Source organism: Callorhinchus milii, unplaced genomic scaffold (assembly GCF_018977255.1).
Source record: "Callorhinchus milii isolate IMCB2004 unplaced genomic scaffold, IMCB_Cmil_1.0 Scaffold1, whole genome shotgun sequence".
NCBI lineage: Eukaryota > Metazoa > Chordata > Chondrichthyes > Chimaeriformes > Callorhinchidae > Callorhinchus > Callorhinchus milii.
In genome coordinates this window covers 17842266-17861009 of record NW_024704742.1, presented here as the reverse complement: position 1 = coordinate 17861009, position 18744 = coordinate 17842266, and the positions used below count along the sequence as shown (strand labels likewise).

The 18744-nt window shown below is 39.9% G+C and overlaps 1 protein-coding gene across 4 annotated transcripts in view; it reads left to right on the top strand.

Annotated features, from left to right (window-relative positions):
• The window catches only part of afap1 (actin filament associated protein 1), a 116758-nt gene that overhangs the window by 41014 nt on the left and 57000 nt on the right, over positions 1–18744 (top strand). For all 4 annotated transcript variants that reach the window (XM_042337981.1, XM_042337985.1, XM_042337975.1 and 1 more), the window contains exons 2-3: positions 7939–8067; positions 18194–18291. In XM_042337981.1, the coding sequence (XP_042193915.1) occupies positions 7939–8067; positions 18194–18291 (227 nt within the window). The remainder of the gene's footprint in view (positions 1–7938; positions 8068–18193; positions 18292–18744) is intronic.

Below are 18744 nucleotides of genomic sequence, written 5' to 3'. Positions count from 1 at the left end.
TTGCTTGGAAATATTAGTTTTAATATTTTTTGTGATATTTTGCTGCTGTGAAGTAAGTGAGGGTATAAATCCAGAACAAGACATAGTTGAGAAACAACATCTGACCCAAACGGGCATGAATTTCTTAAAGGGACAGTGACCTGATGTAAATAATGTAGCTTTGTCTTTTGCACACTTAATATTGCCCTCTAATTCAACTTTTTTTTAACAACAAATGTCAAACACACTAACAATATACAATCAAAAGATCTGAAGAATGGCAAAACGGCATGAAAGTAATTTCATGGACCAAACTTAATTTAAAAAAGTTCTATTGGTAAAGAATATTCATGTTTCTTTAAGAAAATTGGCCTTGGCACTTTTTTGTTCTCTTAATATCTCTTGTCACCAAGACCAGTATCCGTATGAATAGATTCTGTTTCCAATTGTGCAGTGCTACGCCCATCAGGCTCAGTCCCTGCTCTGAATCAAGTACTTGCCTGTGCCAGACTTGGTCTCCATAGGGAGAAACAGAATACTAATAAAAAAAATTAGTAGAACTGTTTTTGATGGTTGGGGTTATTCGTGAATTGATTACTGGACTAGGCATTCTTATGAGATGATAAAATCGCTGCTGGATAACTTGGTCCTGTGGCGCTTTTCCATGCTTGGTAGTCTATCCAATTTCTAGTAAACAAATATTGATTTTAAATGAATGCAAAATCAGAAATTTTCTCAGTCAGAAATGCTTGTCCTTACAATCTGAATGGGGATGGGGTGGTGAATGGCATTTGCTGAAGAGAAGTCATTGATTGATAGTATTCTACCGAAATGATAACAGAGCACAATACAATACTGGCATAGGTTTTTATTAAACCTTGATTTTTTTAAATTGAACCTTTATCCGAGAATAAATTCCAAATTAATTTTGTTTAAATGAGAATGCCATTGTGGGCTTAACTAACCATGTAAAAATAGACAACTGTACAGAACAATGACTTTCATAAGATGTTAATTCTTTTTTAAAAAAATCCATCTTGTTTCAAATCAATCTGCTAGCTGCAACATCAACGATTTGCATTTATGCATCATAGTTTATCTGGGTTGTGTCTTGGGGTGCACAACAGTGGTGAAGCTTGACGCAAAGCCTGGGAGAGAGGGAAGGTGATCATAGGCACAGTTAAAGAGGAAGGTCTTTAGGTCCAATCTGAAGACAGCCAAGGATGGGGCAAGGTGGATGGATTGAGGCAGGGAGTTCCAGTGTTTCAGGACGTGATGGTTTAAAGCGCAGCTGTTGATATTAGAGTGAAGGGGATGAGGGACATGCAGAAAATTGGAGCCATCTGAGTGAAGGGGACAGGTAGAGGAGTCTAGGGTAAGCAGGACAGAGAGGTAGGGAGGTGTTAAATTATGAAGTGCCTTGTAGGTCAGTGTGAGGAGCTTGAAATCGATCCATTCTGCATCAGGGAGCCAGTGGAGCCTAGAAATGACTGGGGTGATTGGGATGCGGAGTTTGGTACAGGTGAGGATATGGACAGCAACATTCGAATCAATTGGATTTCATGAATTGTGGAGCTGGGAAGATCAGCGAGGAGGGCACTGGAATAATTGAGGTAGGAGGTGACAAGTAGCTAATATCAGAGTGGAGGAGGCATTCAATTCACAACTAGAGCAGAATGTAGTTTTGGTCTTATGAAGCTCGGCACTTAATTCTTTCAGCTTTTTTTTAATAACAAATTTGTGCTTGGTTAGGGTTTGTAGAATGTCTCGTGTTAGGAGAGAATTCCATCGTGGTGCTGGGGACTGGTCGCGCTGTCAACCATTCGTGTTGATCATTGGTGATGAAAGAGGTTTCATTGGGGTAACCTTCACTTGTGGTTTAGAAAAGGGAACTTTCTCAGCAAAGCTGTCAATGTTTTTTTCTGGATATTACTGAAGGTAACATTCACCAATTGTCAAACTTAGAACAGGTTCAGATTTCACTTATCTGGGAAAAACACAAAAAAGTGCCAAATTGTGTAAGACTCAATATATAAGTACAATTCTATCTGGCTGTTCATTTCAAGCTCCATAATCAGACTGTTGCACTATTTTGCACTAAAAGGGCATCCAGTAGTTGTGGAAATTTGGAACTTACTCCTAAATCAGAAGCATATGAGACGGAAATCTGTAGATCCTTATTCAATAATATTTCTTTAGCCATTTTCAGTGGCATTGTTAGATGAAGAAGCATTAGTGGTTAGGTCTATGTTGGCGAAGTGTAAAATGAGCTTATTGGGTAAAACCACCTGGTGCAGCACTAAGCCATGCAGAACAGAAGCTTATACGTTTTCACAGTCTGTGCTGAGTTAGCTGATCTCAATTGGCACAGCGAATAATTGACTTCAGTGTCCCTGGTTTAAGTTTCAGTTCTTGATCAATGTTCCAATGAGCCCTGGTGGAAGGTGTACATGCATGTGTGACCATCAAGTGAGAAAGGTTTAGATTCATCTCTGAATCTTCCTGCAGTTGAACAATCTGCCGAAGTTCAGTCTGCTTTTGCACATGAGCCATAGCCAATTGAGCAACATACGGGAGGGTGAAAGTGGCCATGAACCCATACCCCAGGAAAGAGTCGATCGTTACAGGAGAGGACGGAATGAAGGAGTTTTAGTGGTGGAAAAATAGGCAAAATGAAAATCCACTCCCACAAGTTGAACTTTCATTCATTCTGTCCCATTCATTACACCTCTATCCTGAGATTCGTCCATCTCACCCCTCCCTCCCTGCCTTCACATCCCACCTTAAGACTTGTCTTTTCAACTGTTCTTTCATCAAAGCTGCCTTCTACCCTCCTCCAGTTTGGGCACCCAGTCAGCTGCGTGAAGAGCTTTGAGATGTCTCTGAAGTGAAAAGTGCAAATAAATAGTGAATATTATGCTGCTTGGTATTATGATAGTTGTTGGCTGTTTTAAGAGCTTTGAAAGGTCCTCCTGATGTGAAAGGTATTATAAATTGTATTGTTTTTGTGACCACGGTAAAGTAAAATGTTAGGCCGCAAATATTTTAGAAGAAAGGAGTGTGGCACTGGGAAACTTCACTGGGAGTTTTATTTTTACTGTTTATATCTCTGATGATTGCAGCTCACACTATGGAGCAAAAAGTTTAATATTTTTTTGAACGTTGGCTTTGAATTTTTTCCCTAATTTTCTCCCTCTTCTGAAGGCAGTGATTAATTTACTTTAAAAGGCACCTAAAAATATGTTTGAAGGGGGTGAGGTGCTAGGGGTATGGGGGGAGTTGTAATCCCAAGATTTATTGACAGGTTCCTGGAACAGCAAATTTAACTTGTGCCAACTTCTCAGATATGGACTGGGAACAGTCTGCACTGTTGCAAACACCATCTGTTGTCGCTGCTTGAAATTTGGTGAAGCTGTTTTGGGTTCATTTAACTTTTTTTTAAGTTCTTAACGGGGTCTAATACACACAATGTTAAAAGAATTCACTGGTAGCAATGGTAAGTTTCAATTGCTGCCTTCTGCAGACATCTGGAAGTGCATCATTACTTCGGCATGTTTGTAGGTATATATAGGCAGGTGTGATCAGCAGATGAGAAAAGCCTTAGGCGGGGAACTCCACTTGGAAAACCTTTCAGCAGAGTTCCCATAGGTTGTTCCAATGTTTTCTGGTTTCCAGAGGAAATCACTATTTCCAACTACATTTTTTTTTGTTCATCCATGTGTCTGACACGCAGAAACCTGTTACCATGCTTAAGAGTATGTAAACCAAACTGAGTTCCCCATGTGTATGCCGCTGCACGTGGAATTTCCCTGTGTCTGGAATGGAATGCCAAGGAGAGACCACCCTACTTACCTAATTCCAGAGATGATTAGATGCAGGTTGGCAAGAGCTGAGTGTTGCGGACTCGGAGGACGGTCCTTTCTACTTATCTCAGATCAGTTTATCAGTCCCTTCTCTGTACATTAATACTAAAACCTTACCATCATTGTCAACGTTGACATAAACTCCAGCACACTTGTGTTGACAAATTGTATAGGCCCCTAATATAATTCAAGACGTTGTTTTATTACCACTTATGTCAACACTGTGCTCTTAAATAACTTTTTTTGCCTACATGACTATTTTTGTAAATGAATTGATGACATTTTTGTAAATAAGATAACGGAAATACATGTAAATAAATGGCTCAGAAATCTTAATTAAACGTATGATGCGTAATAAATAAATGAAAATACTTGTAAATACATGGTTCAAAATTTTTAATCGCAGAATATCTATTGTCTGCTGGTGACCACCTGTGTTAACAAACCGCTTGCGTTGACAAAACTCGAATGGCTCCTGAATGTCGACATAAATGGCTCAGACTATAAGTGTCGTGAGACTGCTGGAGTTTAAACCACATAGCTTGCCTTTGAGACCACTGTCTGGAGAGCTTATCCAGTCTTCCTATCATGGCTTTGATTTACTATGTTAAAAGGAGCCAAGTGGGAAGAGTCCCTCCTTCAAGTCCTCTCAACAAGCCAGGTTGGCTGGTCTATTAATGACTTCTATTATGAATCACCACATATTAGACACCGAAGAGTTAACACTACATACTCCATCAGTGCAAAGTAATGTTGTCAGACCCATCAATTGTCTGTCTGTAACATTTCCTCCTCTGTGGTTGCTTAGGATTTCTTAGTATATTTTACTTTATGTGGAGTCCTGTAGCTCAGTGGTTAGAGCACTCGCTTTGCAAGTGAGAGACCTGAGTTCAATTCCAGGCAGGGCGAAACCTTGGGCAAGTTTCCTTACTCCACACGCCTAATAATAATCCCTCCAAAAAAAAAAAAACAATAATAAATTGGTCATTTTCAATCTACGACTGTTTGTGGGACATTGCTGTGCGCAATTGGCTGCCGCGTTCGCCCACAAATATACAGTCAATTCACTTTACAGTCTATTCTGTGAAGCGCTTTGGGACGTCCTCCCGACGTGAAAAGCGCTATATCAAATGCAAGGATTATTATTTAGTCTGCCCCTCACTGAGGACCATGTAGCAGTTTAGCAAGGAGCAGAAACTTACTAAAATATTTTGAATTCGATGAGAGAACTAGAATTTTTTGTTTGTCTGTTGGATTGGTTTGGTGAATGTGTGAGCTCCTTTTGAGCTAATCTTCCAGCAATTTATATATTCCCATCTCAGTTGTCCAGGAAGAGAAAATGCCAGGAATTCATTAAACATTAGATCTTCAGTCTTTCATCACAGCTATTAGTTTTAAATCATTTATGACAATTGCTCATTTTGCTCGTGTGTCTGCATTATGTTCTCTCAATTTAGAATTTAAGGCTTAAATTTATTTCAGTCCTTTCCTAAAAAAACACTCTCCATTTTGCTCTCCATCTCTCACATCCTCTTGTGTCTGATAAAAATGAAAGGCTGCAGTAGATTTTCATCTCTTTATAGGATATTCCCTTGAACTTAGGGATCTTGTGCTTCATTCAGACTAGAGTGCAGACCTACCATGCCTAACATTGCCTTAGCAATGCAAAATTTAACAAAACAAATGCAATTTTGATACCGAAAGTGGGGAAAGAGGTCTTTATTGAAAATGGTCTTCAAACAGACATTACAAACATTTTTTAAACTTATGACAATCTTAAATTTTAAGACATAATAATAAACCTTGCATTTGATATTTGCACCCTTTACTTTGGGAGGAAACCTCAATGTGCTTCAAGATTCATTGCAAGGTATAGTGACAATTTTGTAGGTAAAAGGCTAAAGCTATGAGCCATCATCAGATTTCTAAATTTGGAAAGCTCAGTGAAAGTTGGAAAAGGTGATACTGTAGATCAGCAGGCAGGTGGGCAGAGTATACTATGTAAATTAGGGGTTGACACAGTCAAGTCAGTACAGAAAGTGGAAAGCTTAGGGTGGTTAGCAATCACCGAAGAGAAAAAGACTTGGAACAAGAACAAAAGTATTTTTTTTAAATTGTCTTGATTGAACAAGTGTGATCAAATTCTGTTGCATAAGATGGGGTGCGATATGAAAGGCACTTTACAAATGTAAGGTTGTTGTTGTTGAGAAGGTGGTGGATTCAAACTCCAGATCAGAACTTTGAACTCATATAATTGAGGCTGAAGCTCCAATGCAGTGCTGAGGGTGTACTGCATTGTTGGATACAATGTTAAACTGCGATCCCATCTGTCTGTTCAGGTGGGTGCTGAAGGTGTCATGGTACTTTTCAAAAAGAGAAGGAAGCTGCTCCCGGTGTCCTGGCCAATGGGGCATCAAATAAAATTGATCACTTCATAACATTTGATGGTACATTGCTGTAGGAATATTCGTTGCCACGTTTACCTACAAAAATACAATCATTACAATACAGTATATCCTGTGAAGAACTTTGAGACATCCTTCTGACATGAAAGGTGCTTTATCAAATGTAATGACTATTTATTGAACGGTGGTTCACTTTCTCTTACTTTCTCCCTCCCCCAACCCCCCGCCCCCCCCTCCCCCTGTTCCATTTTCACTCTATTTCAGCCATTTTTACGATGTCTAGATGTTGTTGACAATGCAACTGATTCTTCTATTTGGAAAATTCACCTGGTTTCTGGCCATATATTATTTATGGTTTAAATTTGTTTGTGTGCCAGTTTCTCCAGGGAAAAATGAATCAATTCACTCTCTCTTCTATCCCCCAAAATGGCAGCAGGGAGAATGTGGTGGGTATGAGCATTCAATGCTGATATTGGCTGGGACCTTACAAGCAGATTTTTTTTTAACCCAAGAACATACGAATTGCTAGACGAAAGAAGCCCAAGTTCACCTTCTGTATTCCACGATATTATTTCCTGAAAAAAATCTATCCAATTTGCTTTTGAAAGAATCGACACTTGCTGCTTCCACCGCCTCACCGGGGAGACTGTTCCATACATTTATCACTCGTTCACTGAAATAGTGTTTCCGCAATTTTTTTTTGTATTTACCCCCCCTTCAATCGCAGCCCACGTCCTCTGGTTCTACTTTTCTGGACAAGTTAAAACAGTTTATCATGGTCTGCATTCTCTTTTGCATTCTAATTTGAAAGGCCAGAAAATGACACTTCTTGTTGATTGGAATTTACAGATAACCAGCAATTCGAAATCAGGGATTACTGCTTCTGATTTTAGTATTTTAATTATCTGGCTTTCGGGTTGCACTGTTGCCTCTTAAAACATTTCAGTTCTAATAGTCATAAGATCTAAATTTGGTTAAAGGTTAGACTTTAGGATGCGAGGTTTGAAACCCTTCTGATTCACAAATTGTAAAAAAAAAAGTTCTTGTTGAGTATTTTAATGCAAGAGTCACTGGTAAGAAATGACAAATCCTTGAACTTTCATGATTGTGTGGTGAGGCTGCGCTGACTAATTGTTCATCCGGAATACGACTGATTGTTGAGAGGATTTTGTGGTGAGGTATTTTCAGGTTATTTATTAGATCATCAATGATACTCAACCACATTGCAGTTCCCGAAACATCACACCATGAGGTCTGCTAACCACACATTGCACTGAGACTGAAGCAATAGAGTGTGTTGGAGTTGGAGTTGTTGTACAACCTTGTGTTTGGGAAACACATTTTGGTGCATGGTATGGGGTGTTTTACATAATTTCTACGTCAGAGAAGGAGCTATAAGCAATGTCTGTTTTGTCAGGCATTATGGTGTATTAGACAATATAAAGCAAGGTTCCATATTTAAATTTGAAGCAATTTACTGCACAAACAATCCACTTTTAATTAGAAAGATAAATTGCATGAATTGATAAATAGTGATAATAGGATTTATTTATTGAACATGATAAAAGGAAACGTCACATTAAATTTTGTACATATTCTTTTATAAATTATTAGTATTTCTGTTTGTTATCCAGTATGTGACATTATTATTATTTATGTGTCTGAACTTTTGATTCTTTGCCTCTTTTCAGTGATGGAAGAGTTGATAGTGGAACTGCGTATCTTTCTGCAGCTTCTTGACCATGAGTATTTGACTTCATCTGCTCGAGAGAAAAAGACTGTCGTTTGCAACATCCTTCAAAGAATCAAGTCTACATCAGGTTAGTGTCAAGCAACAACAACAACTTGCACTTATATGGCACCCTCCACACAGGGTAGTGTCTCAGAGTGCTTAACAGTGGTGGAATAGTTCTAAGCAACAGTTTAGAAATTATTGGGGTATTCAGTGACTAGCATTGTTGGGATTGGAATTGAACAGTTATTATAAATTAGTTTTCTTTCTCAGCTGAGCTGAGCTGATGGCAGTCTTTTCCACCTATAGATCTGACCCTAATTCACCAGCAGATCATGGAGCAGTGACAGACAGGGTAGGCATCTGACTCTGAGCTGGGCAGGTGGTGGGGGGGGAGGTGACAATAAGCACGGTCGAAAAGGAAGGTTTTCAGGCCGGACTTGAAAAAGGGGAGAGAGGGGGCAAGGCAGAGGGGTTGAGGGAGATCATTCCAGAGTTTTGGAGCGTGGTGACTGAAATCACGACCTCCAATGGTGGAGCAGAGGGTGCAGGGGACAAGCAGGAGGCCAGTGCCAGTCAAGTGGAGGCATCGGATGATGGATTGGGGAGTGAGGAGGTCGGAGAGGTAGGGAGGTGCCAGGGAGTGACGGGATTTAAACATCAGTGTGAGGATCTTGAAGTCGATTTGTTCGGATGGGGAGCTAGTGGAGCATGGCCAGAACTGGTGAGATGGGGGTACGGGTCAGTATGTGGGCAGCAGAGCTCTGCTCAATGGATGAACTTTTCATGCTTAAGCGGAATAAGCTTGTACATTTGGAGCCCTGTTATAATGTGCCTTGGTATAGTACATGTCTGTTTATACTATTCTTGATGGCCCAGGAGTCAGACTTTTTGTTTTTTTTAAGTATGGGAACCGGCTGGCGTGCAGGAAGCCTGCCGACTGACCAAACATATGTGGTGAAATCTACTATTGTGGCCTTATTTATAGTTTGTTTTGGTATGTTATGGACATAGCCACTGCTTTAAACCAAGGTTCCATTGCATTAAGGTAGCTCATGTTTTGTATTGTGGTTAATTATTGACTCAAGATGTAAGCATCAGTTTAGAAATCATTGGGGTATTCAGTGACAAGCGTTGTTGGGATTGGAATTGAACAGTGTTATCATAAATTAGTTTTCTTGCTGCCTGGCCATGACCAACATTCTCAGACGAACTGAGCTGACTGCAGTATTTTTCACCTATAGATATGACTCTGATTCACCAGCAGATCATGGAGCAGTGTCAGTCAGGATAGGCATGATATTATGTCTAGCACAGCAGCTGGCTCAGTCGAGCGCTGCTATAAGACGAGCACAATGCTTAAAGAACAATTATTATTCTCATTTGGCAGCCTTCATCTACTGTACTTGTGGATATTCTCAATGTAGTCTCTGGAGGCAGGATAGTACATTAAACTTAAAATGAAATTTAATTGAAAAATTCAAACTTGATAAATAACTGATTCACTGCACAGATATTTCTCATGCCCTATATCAAAAAGTAAATATATATATCTATTAGAGATTGATTTGATAAGTAACTGGGGGCACAGTTCTTTCCAAAGGTATGAAATCTGAGTTTGTTTTATTTCTGCCAACTGTCTGCAGAATGTCCATGGGGCTGGCAGTGCAGAAATGTGTACGTTGGCTTGTGTAAGTTAGCTGACAGCTCTACGCACCTCCAGCCATACATAATGGTGGCTGATGCTACTGGCATCAGGAAGGAATATGACTGTTTGCAGCATTCTGTTGGCTTGAGAAGCCATACTTCAGTATGATGAGGAACATAATATGCCTGGAAGCATTTATTTACAGGGCAGGATTGTCATTGAAGACTGAGCTTCCCTGGCTATCCTGCAAAAATGGCATAACATTGCAGGCATTTATAACAGAGTGGCAAAGAAGAATTTAAATAATAATTCCTTCACCATCTTCATGTCGCGCCTTGAAAACCTTCGTCTTTTACCGCACTTACGGTCACCACTCAACTCCTCTCAATTCAGCGTAGTGCAAGTTGTTGTTATTTGTTGCAAAATATATAGCTCTTTTTTGCAGATTACATTTACAAGCACAAGCTTGTTCCTCACTCCAATTGTGATTCATTGCAAAACAGCCTGCTTCTTGATACATTCTGCTGAGAGAGAGAAGAGTTGCATCAGAATAAGGGAATTTTTTGTCATATCTTGCTGCCAAGAAAAACTTGCTTTGTGTGATTTTCTGGCAATTCAATACTTTTTAGCCTGTGACCTAACCCATGGGAAGTACTAAATGTAAATATGGGACAATTGTGTTCCGTTTGGATCATCTAATCCAAAATGAATACAAAACAGAGTTGCTGGAAATCCACAGTATTGGAAAGAGAAAGACGGATTAACATTTCAGGCAAACTCAACCGTTTCAGATTTCCAGCATTTGCATTTTTCATTCTACTTTTCCCAAAGTTAATACAATAATAATGAATAATAATTCTGTAATAATCCTTGCATTTGATATAGCTCCTTATCATGTCTTTGAGACGTCTCAAAGTGCTTCACAGAATATACTGTAAAGTGAATTGACTGAATATTTTGTGGGTGAAACGCGGCAGTCAATTGTGCACAGCAGTGTCCCACAAACAGTTGTGGATTGAAGTGACCAATTTATTATTATTAATTTTTTGAAGGAATTATTACCCCAAGAAAAACGATCTGCCAATCGACTAACAACCAAGTTCCTACTTGATGCTAGATAAACAGAAACATGTGAAGTAACAAAACTTGCCCAACGTTTCGCTCTGCCAGGATTCAAACCCAGGTCTCTCACTTGCGAGGCAAGTGCTCTTAACCACTGAGATACAGGACGCCACAATAGTTAATATATACATTTTATATAGCGCAGTCTTCCAAGCAATCTTCCAAGCAACTCTTAAGCATTTAGCAGGATTTTTCTTTACTGTAAAAGTGTAGTGACTGTATTTGTAGGTGAATGGACAACAATGTTTCATAAGCAGCCATAAAGGGACAAAAAAATGTTGTCTATGGAACTGTTGATTCTGACATATGGGAAACTCCCTTCTCTTTTTGAATAGTGCCACATTCAATCTCTCCCCAAACAAACAGAATATTGGTTTAAGGTCTCATCCAAAGGATGGCGCCTCCATCAATGCAGCAACCCCCCCCCCCTCCCAGCATTGCATTGGAGTGTCAGCCTGGACTGCGTTCTGTGCAGTATCTGGAGTACAGCAGTGTTATATTCCACATCGTCTCAAATTTGGTTAGAATAAAAACCAAACCAAATCAAATTTGGTCACAATTGAGAAACTGTAGTTTCTCTGTGAATGGGGCTCACCCTATGTTGATAATTATTTGTTCATAGGCCCTATCCATTTAAAATTGCCTTTTTCTTTAAAATTGCTGAATGCCTACATGTGCCCTTCTGTATCTAAATACTTCTGTCATGCATATACTTAGTGCAGAGTTCCTTCTCATAATGACAGGTAACCAGGTAGCAGTTGCCTTTTTTTCTAGAGCAATAACAATTAACAAATACTTTCCTGATGATTGGTGTAGCAGAAAGGATCATTTGGTCAATGCACTTTTGCCCATTTAGCTATGTTGCTTGAGTCTTTTGCTCAGGGAATAGATGATAACAGAAGAATGCCCAATCCCTAGTAATTCCTGATAGGAAGGTAGGAAATCAGCTTTATTGCTGGATGGTCTGTTAGGAAGGACAACATCCAATTGCTCACAGGAAGACCCTTTGCAATGTGCAATTACTTAATGCACTTCTATTGACTGAGGTAATGAGGTAAGGAGAAGTGGTGTGAATGAGCTTGTGGTGTAATTTGCATGAACACTACAGGAGGAGATAATTTAGAGCCAGGGCTTAATGTTTCTGAATGATTTTAACACTTAATTTTTCAGCTTTAGGGTTAGAACTGTCAGTTAGTAAAGCATTTCAATTCCAGATGTCAGATCTGATTTTGGTTAAGATTTAGATTTTAGGGAGTGATTTCTGATGAACCACTGAAACACAAAATTGAATGAAAGCTCTTCACAATGAGTCTCGTCATAATCTAAGAGAATGACTGCTTAGGTAGACAGGTCGTGCATAATTACTGATGAAACAGATGCAGGAGCCCTGGCTAAAAGTGCTTAACAAATTGCAGTTAACAGTTTTCAACCTCACAAACTTTCGGGTCTGCTTTGGACTGTAGTAGAGAAGATTTACTATAAAGTGTAATAATAATCTTTACATTTGAAATAATGCTTTATTACATCATCGGGACATCTCAAAGCACTCCACAGGATTTTACTGTGTAGTGTATTTGAGGTTAAACTTAGCAGCCCATTTGCTCACAGCGATGTCCCGCAAATAGCCATGAAGTGAAAGACCAGTGTTATTTGGCCAGGACACTGGGAGCAACTCCCTTCTCTTTTTGAATATTGTCATGATATCTTCACTATCCACTTAAACATGTAAATGGGACCTAGGTTTAACATCTCACCCAAAGTGTGGCAGCTCTGACAATGCAGCACACCAGGGCACTTCACTGGAATTTTAGTCTTGGCTATATGAGTTCAAAGTTCTGACATGGGACTTGAACCCACAACCTTCTGACTCAGTGGCGAGGGTGCTAACGACTGAGCCAGACTAAGCCCAACTCTTTAATTCTGGGGCTTATATTTCACTTGGACTCAGATACGGTACTTTTACATGTTATCATGAGGGTAAAAGATAGAAAAGTTTTTCAGTGAAAAATTGCAAACCCCAAATTGAAGTTTCGACGTGACAGATGTGACAGGGGTTTGCTTACAGAATTCGACATAAGTACGCCAATGTACAGTTGGAAATTCCCCTGTCTCTGGAGTGGAATTCACAAGCTCTCCCACAAGGGATGCACCCTGCTTGCCTAATTCGGGAGTATTAGCTGCAGGTTGGTAAGAACCAAACTTGTTCCTGTTTTCAACCATCACCTTGGAGCTAGTTCAACTCCTTGGAGACCCCACTTATCTCCCCACACCTCCCGCCCCCACCACATTATGAAGCTTGGCTTCAGACAAACGCTTCAGATCATATGCTGGGGTCAATTCAGTGATGAAATTGATATATAATACATCAAATGCTTCCCAAGCAACACACAAGGAAAGTGGAATCCCTTCAACCCTCCCTCTCTCCCCCCAATCCCAATGCCATGTTCAACAGTACCATAGCCAGGCCCATAACACTGACATATTGCTGAGCAAAATAGTTAGAGAAGCCTGTGTGTGTTCCAGTATCCAGCAGTTGACCGATTGTGGAAGACAGAAGATCAATCGTGCAACCTGGCTCCATGGATGTTGACATTGAGAACTGGGCGTGGTTGGGAGGTGTTTACCTACTAAAATAATTTCCTGGCTTTATTGTGATAAATATTGAATTAATTGCTAAGGTGACTCATTTTTATGGCCCTGGCTAAATACATGTATTCTGCTTCTTGTAGTTGCTATATTTATAGCAAGTCTTCCCAATTACACTACCTATGCAAATTATAAGAACAAAGTAGATAAGGGCTGATTTTGGAGAACTGAGAAAGCCTACAGAGATAAAGGGAAAATTTGGATGAGTTCCAATACATCCAGCAGTTTGTCAATCAAAATCCACTTGGGTGATCTACTTGGGTGATTGGCCTATCTCCCTGGATTAACTGGGCTCATGGTGTCACAGTCCTCATTCAATCCAGGAACTGGCCTATTGCTGCTGAGATAAATACTGATAGACCATTCCACATTCCTAAACATTAGCTTCAAAAGATCTTTTTACCTGTTACATTTGCTGTCATTCCTGAGGAATCCTGTCTTCTACATCACGTCATTGTTCGATAAAACTAAGTGATTTAGTCTTGAAGTAACTCGATCTGACAGAATCACCTCATAAGTATATTTTGGAAGATATCCAACTTCTGAACATGGTTCTGCGCAGAGGCCAATATCATTGACTGGGGTATTTTCGGCTGGGGACCATTACAAACATTAAATCCAAAGCTGTAATCACTTAGGAGATGCAAGCATCATTCCAAATATTACGTGATGGTCAGCAAATCTGGCCACTGTAAATAGCAGGAGGTCTCAGAATGGGAATTAATCATCTATGATCTTACTTCCTAAGTATGCACGTGTAATTTATTCAATCAACTTTTTGCCCTTGTCGATGTCCTGTAGCTCAGTGGTTAGAACACTCGCTTTGCAAGTGAGAGACATGAGTTCAATTCCAGTCAGGGCGAAACCTTGGGCAAGTTTCCTTACTCCACACACCTAATAATAATCCCTCCAAAACAAAAAAATAATAAATTGGTCATTTTCAATTGACGACTGTTTGTGGGACATTGCTGTGCGCAATTGGCTGCCGCGTTCGCCCACAAATATAGTCAATTCACTTTACAGTATATTCTGTGAAGCGCTTTGGGACGTCTAGAAGACGTGAAAAGCACTATATGAAATGCAAGGATTATTATTATTATAGGATTAGGTTCTCAGAAGGGTTTCAGGTCCCCAGTGACCTTGCTGCAGTGCAGTGTTTGACCTTCTGTTTTTCCAAACTATTATTTCGCACCAACTAACATGTTTTATACAACTGCTGTTCCTAATCTTGCAAGCTCCTAAACCATTAAACATAGATGTTAATAACCGGAAGGTTGCAGTCCAGGCAACTTTGGCACAATTTCTAGCTCTCACATCACATCTTTATATATAATTTAGGTATAGGCCATATCCCTTCTTATCATCAACATAAATAGTGTCAAAACTTAAAAATTGTACAGCAAAAATAACAAGATTTATATTTGGTATAGCATCTTTCAAGTTAGGAGGAAGACCTAAACTGATTGACAGGGTATACTGTAAAATAGAGTAATGTTTTGTGGATGAACACCAACACAAAATAAGCCTTCTTTATTTCCCTTTTTATTTTCCTATTGCACCAAGAGAGAAAGACAGTGAAGCCACAGAAGATGAACCCCACCTACAGACCTTCATTCCTACATAAATCCTCCTTCCTATTGCCCAATTGTGGTTGGACCGCTTTACCTCTCTTTCGTAATCCTTGACTTTACTTTCAAGTAAAAATAAACAGCTGAGATGAGAGGAATGATTTTCTCAAAATTGCTAAATGTAATGGCCTTGGCGAGCAAGAACATCATATTCTCTGTGGGTCTGTAAATTATGGGCTGACAACGGTAATGGTCTGTAAATTTATAGTCCAGCAGAGAATAGGATCTTTTTTCCTGTCAATGTTGTAAATTTTCCCAAACCAGAAGACTCAGACTAATAATACGAGGTATCTAAAAATGTGAATTTTGTTTTCTGGAAGTTTCCATACAACTATTTGATTCCTGGAATCCTTCAGGTTTATGTGCAGTTCTTTATTAAAAATGTAATCTGAGGAAAGGTAAAGTCTGCCACAAATCAACTAGTCTGTGCACCATCACACATGGTGGTCAAGACTACTTGGGTGGCAGTGACTCTTTTGATCAGGCTTGGCTTTTGCTTTGCTTGAAACTCTGACAGATGATTCTACATAACAATTGATGTCATTAGATCCATCCTTTTCGGAGAATAAGATTTCCTGAAACAAATTGCTTGCCACGTTCACCTACAAATGACAGTCACTACACCTAACAGTGAATCCTGTGAAGTGGTTTGAGACATCCTCGCGACATGAATGGTGCTATACCAATGTAAGGATTAATATTATTATTCATTAGAATTAGATTTCTAAGGCAACTCGATGTTAATTGATTGCATTAATTATCTGTAGTGAAATTGGGAGTGAAATTTGCAGGGTTTGTTACATGGCAATAATTATTAAATTCAACGGTTATCAACCCTGCAAGTTTCCTCCGATAGAGGTTTTGAAATGCAGACAGGTAATTGATATGCCAGAAGATTTGAAGAAGTTCATAAATGGTTTGAAATACAAACACACACGCACATATATACCTGCCAATCCAACATTCACTTACACGCGCACACCTGGCAAACCACCATCCACATTTCCCTCTGATGCCTTCCCATAATGGTGCTGTTATATCCATGTGAAAAAATATGGGCACAGACACAAAATCCTCCCACCATAGTGGGAGATGTCACGTTGGAGTCGTCGCAGTTGTTGACCATTTCAAAACTACTAAACTTTACACAGAACACAGAAAGTTCCATAATATTCTTAACCAGTTTTCTTAATTGAACATTACATAGAACATGTGAAGAAGTTGTGAACTTAAACAACGCAACAACATTACATTTTTATAGCGGCTTTCACGTCGGGAGGATGTCTCAAAGCGCTGGAGAGTCAGAGTTTCGGAGCCGAACTGGGGGTTGGGATAGTGGAGGACAGGGGGGGATGCAGGGTGATCGACAGCACGGTCGAAGAGGAGGGTCTTGAGATGGGTCTTGAAGGAGGCAAAGGAGGGGTCGAGGCAGAGGGACTCTTGACTCCAGGACCACTGCTGTCCTGACAGAATGTCTGTCAGACATCAAGTCCTGGTAACTAACAAGTCCTGAGCTAACTTTCTTCAGTTGAACATCAACAAGACTGAGGCTCTCCTGATTGGCCCCCGTCAGCACCTCCTCACCTCAGATGCTGACAACACCACTCCACCTTACTAACCCAATCCAGAACCTTGGGGTCCTGTTTGATTCTCAACTATACTTTCTACCCCACATCTGCACCATGACCCGCTCTGAGTTTCCCCACCTCCGCAACATTGCCCGGCTCTGCCACTGTCTCACACCACAGGCGGCTGAAACCCTCATCCACACATTCATTACATCGAGGCTCGACTATGCAAAGTCCTTGCTTGTCGGCCTCCCCAACTCCTCCCTCCATAGGCTGTTGATCATCCAGAACTCTGCAGCCCGTGTCCTCTCCCGCATCCTATCATGGATAAATCCTATTAAAAGGATTTATCCATGATTTGTGCAGAGTAGATTAATGTAAAATAACTGTTTGATTCGTCTTTCGAGAGTGCAGTCAAGGATAAACAATCAAATACAGTCTGAAACTGTAGCAAAGTAGTTTGGCACAATGCACTTTAGATAACCAGCCCTGCTGTGCTGTCCATTTTATGTTCCTTCAGTTGGATGATCTGCAGCTGGTTTAACAAGCAGAAAGTAGGTTTGTAATAAATTCATATAAAAGTCAAGATAACTTGAACAAAGATGCTGATAAGACCTAAATGGAATCATCCTCTCTGCAGTAACCTTAGAGAATATTAATGAAAGGATAAAGCTCTGGAGGCAGTAACTGGTGTAGATGCATTGGTTCTGGCTCTCAGTCTGTTTATATTCCTAAGCTAACACCAAATAGAAAGGGAGCAGAGGATAACATGAATGCATGAAACTTGCACATGTATGCAAACAGCATCGAATGGTCACAAAGTTTAAAAGTAGAGTTCAAAAATCATTCAAAAATAAGATGGCGGTGGTTGGAAAGCTTGTAATGAGTAGATTTAATGTCTCAAACTTGGAACATGTTAAGATTTCAAGATGTTGTAGGTTGAAAATTGCAATTTGTTTCCTAAATGGAAATTAAGAAACATTGAGATTTCCCATCTATCGCTATTGACTGATTTCAGATGTGACTCTGCGGCCACTCCCTGTCTTTAGCATAGTAGTTGGGTCTGAAGTTAGTCCCCAGATTTTCGGCACTGCCATTTGTATCATGATCGTCATTGCTGTTTTGTTACTATTTCAGTGTGAACCAAGATGACATCCTATGATACAGCACTGTGTCACTGTATATTTGTATGATAATATTCTGTGTGTTGCTAACCCACTGGGTTCTTTGTGTATGGGCTACCAGTCCACAGGCAGCCCACTGGGTGATCAATACCTTGGCAGCTCAGTGGGTAACCAGTTCATAGACTGAATACATTGACTGTATATTGAGCCTGGTAATACACTGTTACATCACATTAGTGCGAGACTGTGTGACTGAGACTGACGAAGGGTCTTTGACTCACTTTCCTTTCTCCATAGATGCTGACCTGCTGAGTCCCAGCTACTTCTGTTTTTGTTTTGAGACTGTTTTGATATTGATAACTGATTTTAATTCTTAAAGGACACCTGTGTTTTTAATTTAGATGTTTTACTTGTATTTGATTTAGATGTATTTGAGCGCAGTTCATTTTCTCTTACTTACTGGTTTATCTTGCTGCAGATTGTGAAAGGAAAGACTCCTCCCAGAAGCCTGATTTACCCTGCAGTTTACCTGCTCCACCTCAGATCCCTCTCCCTGAGATCCCTCATCCGTGGCAGGTGAGTGCTTCCAGATACTTAACTGTAAATAGAGCTAATAATATTAATCCTTGCATTTGATATAGCGCTTTTCACATCATCAAGAGTCTCAAAGCGTTTCGCAGAATATGCTGTAAACTGAATTGACTGTATATTTTGTGAGCAAAACGCAGTGAGGGACCAAATTATTATTATTTATTTTGAAAGGATTATTACCTCCGGAAAAGCAATCTGCCAATCTACTGACAACCCAGGTTCCTACTTGCTGCTAGGTAAACAGAGGCATGTGAAGTAAGGAAACCTGCTTAAGGTTTCACCCTGCCGGGAATCAAACCCAGTTTCTCTCACTTGCGAGGCGAGTGCTCTAACTAATATGATACAGGACTCCCAAGTAAAGAGCAAAGTTTGTGTAATGTACCAGCTGTGTTGAAATTAATTGTGGTTCCTCCCTTCTGAGATAATAAATAGTTTTTT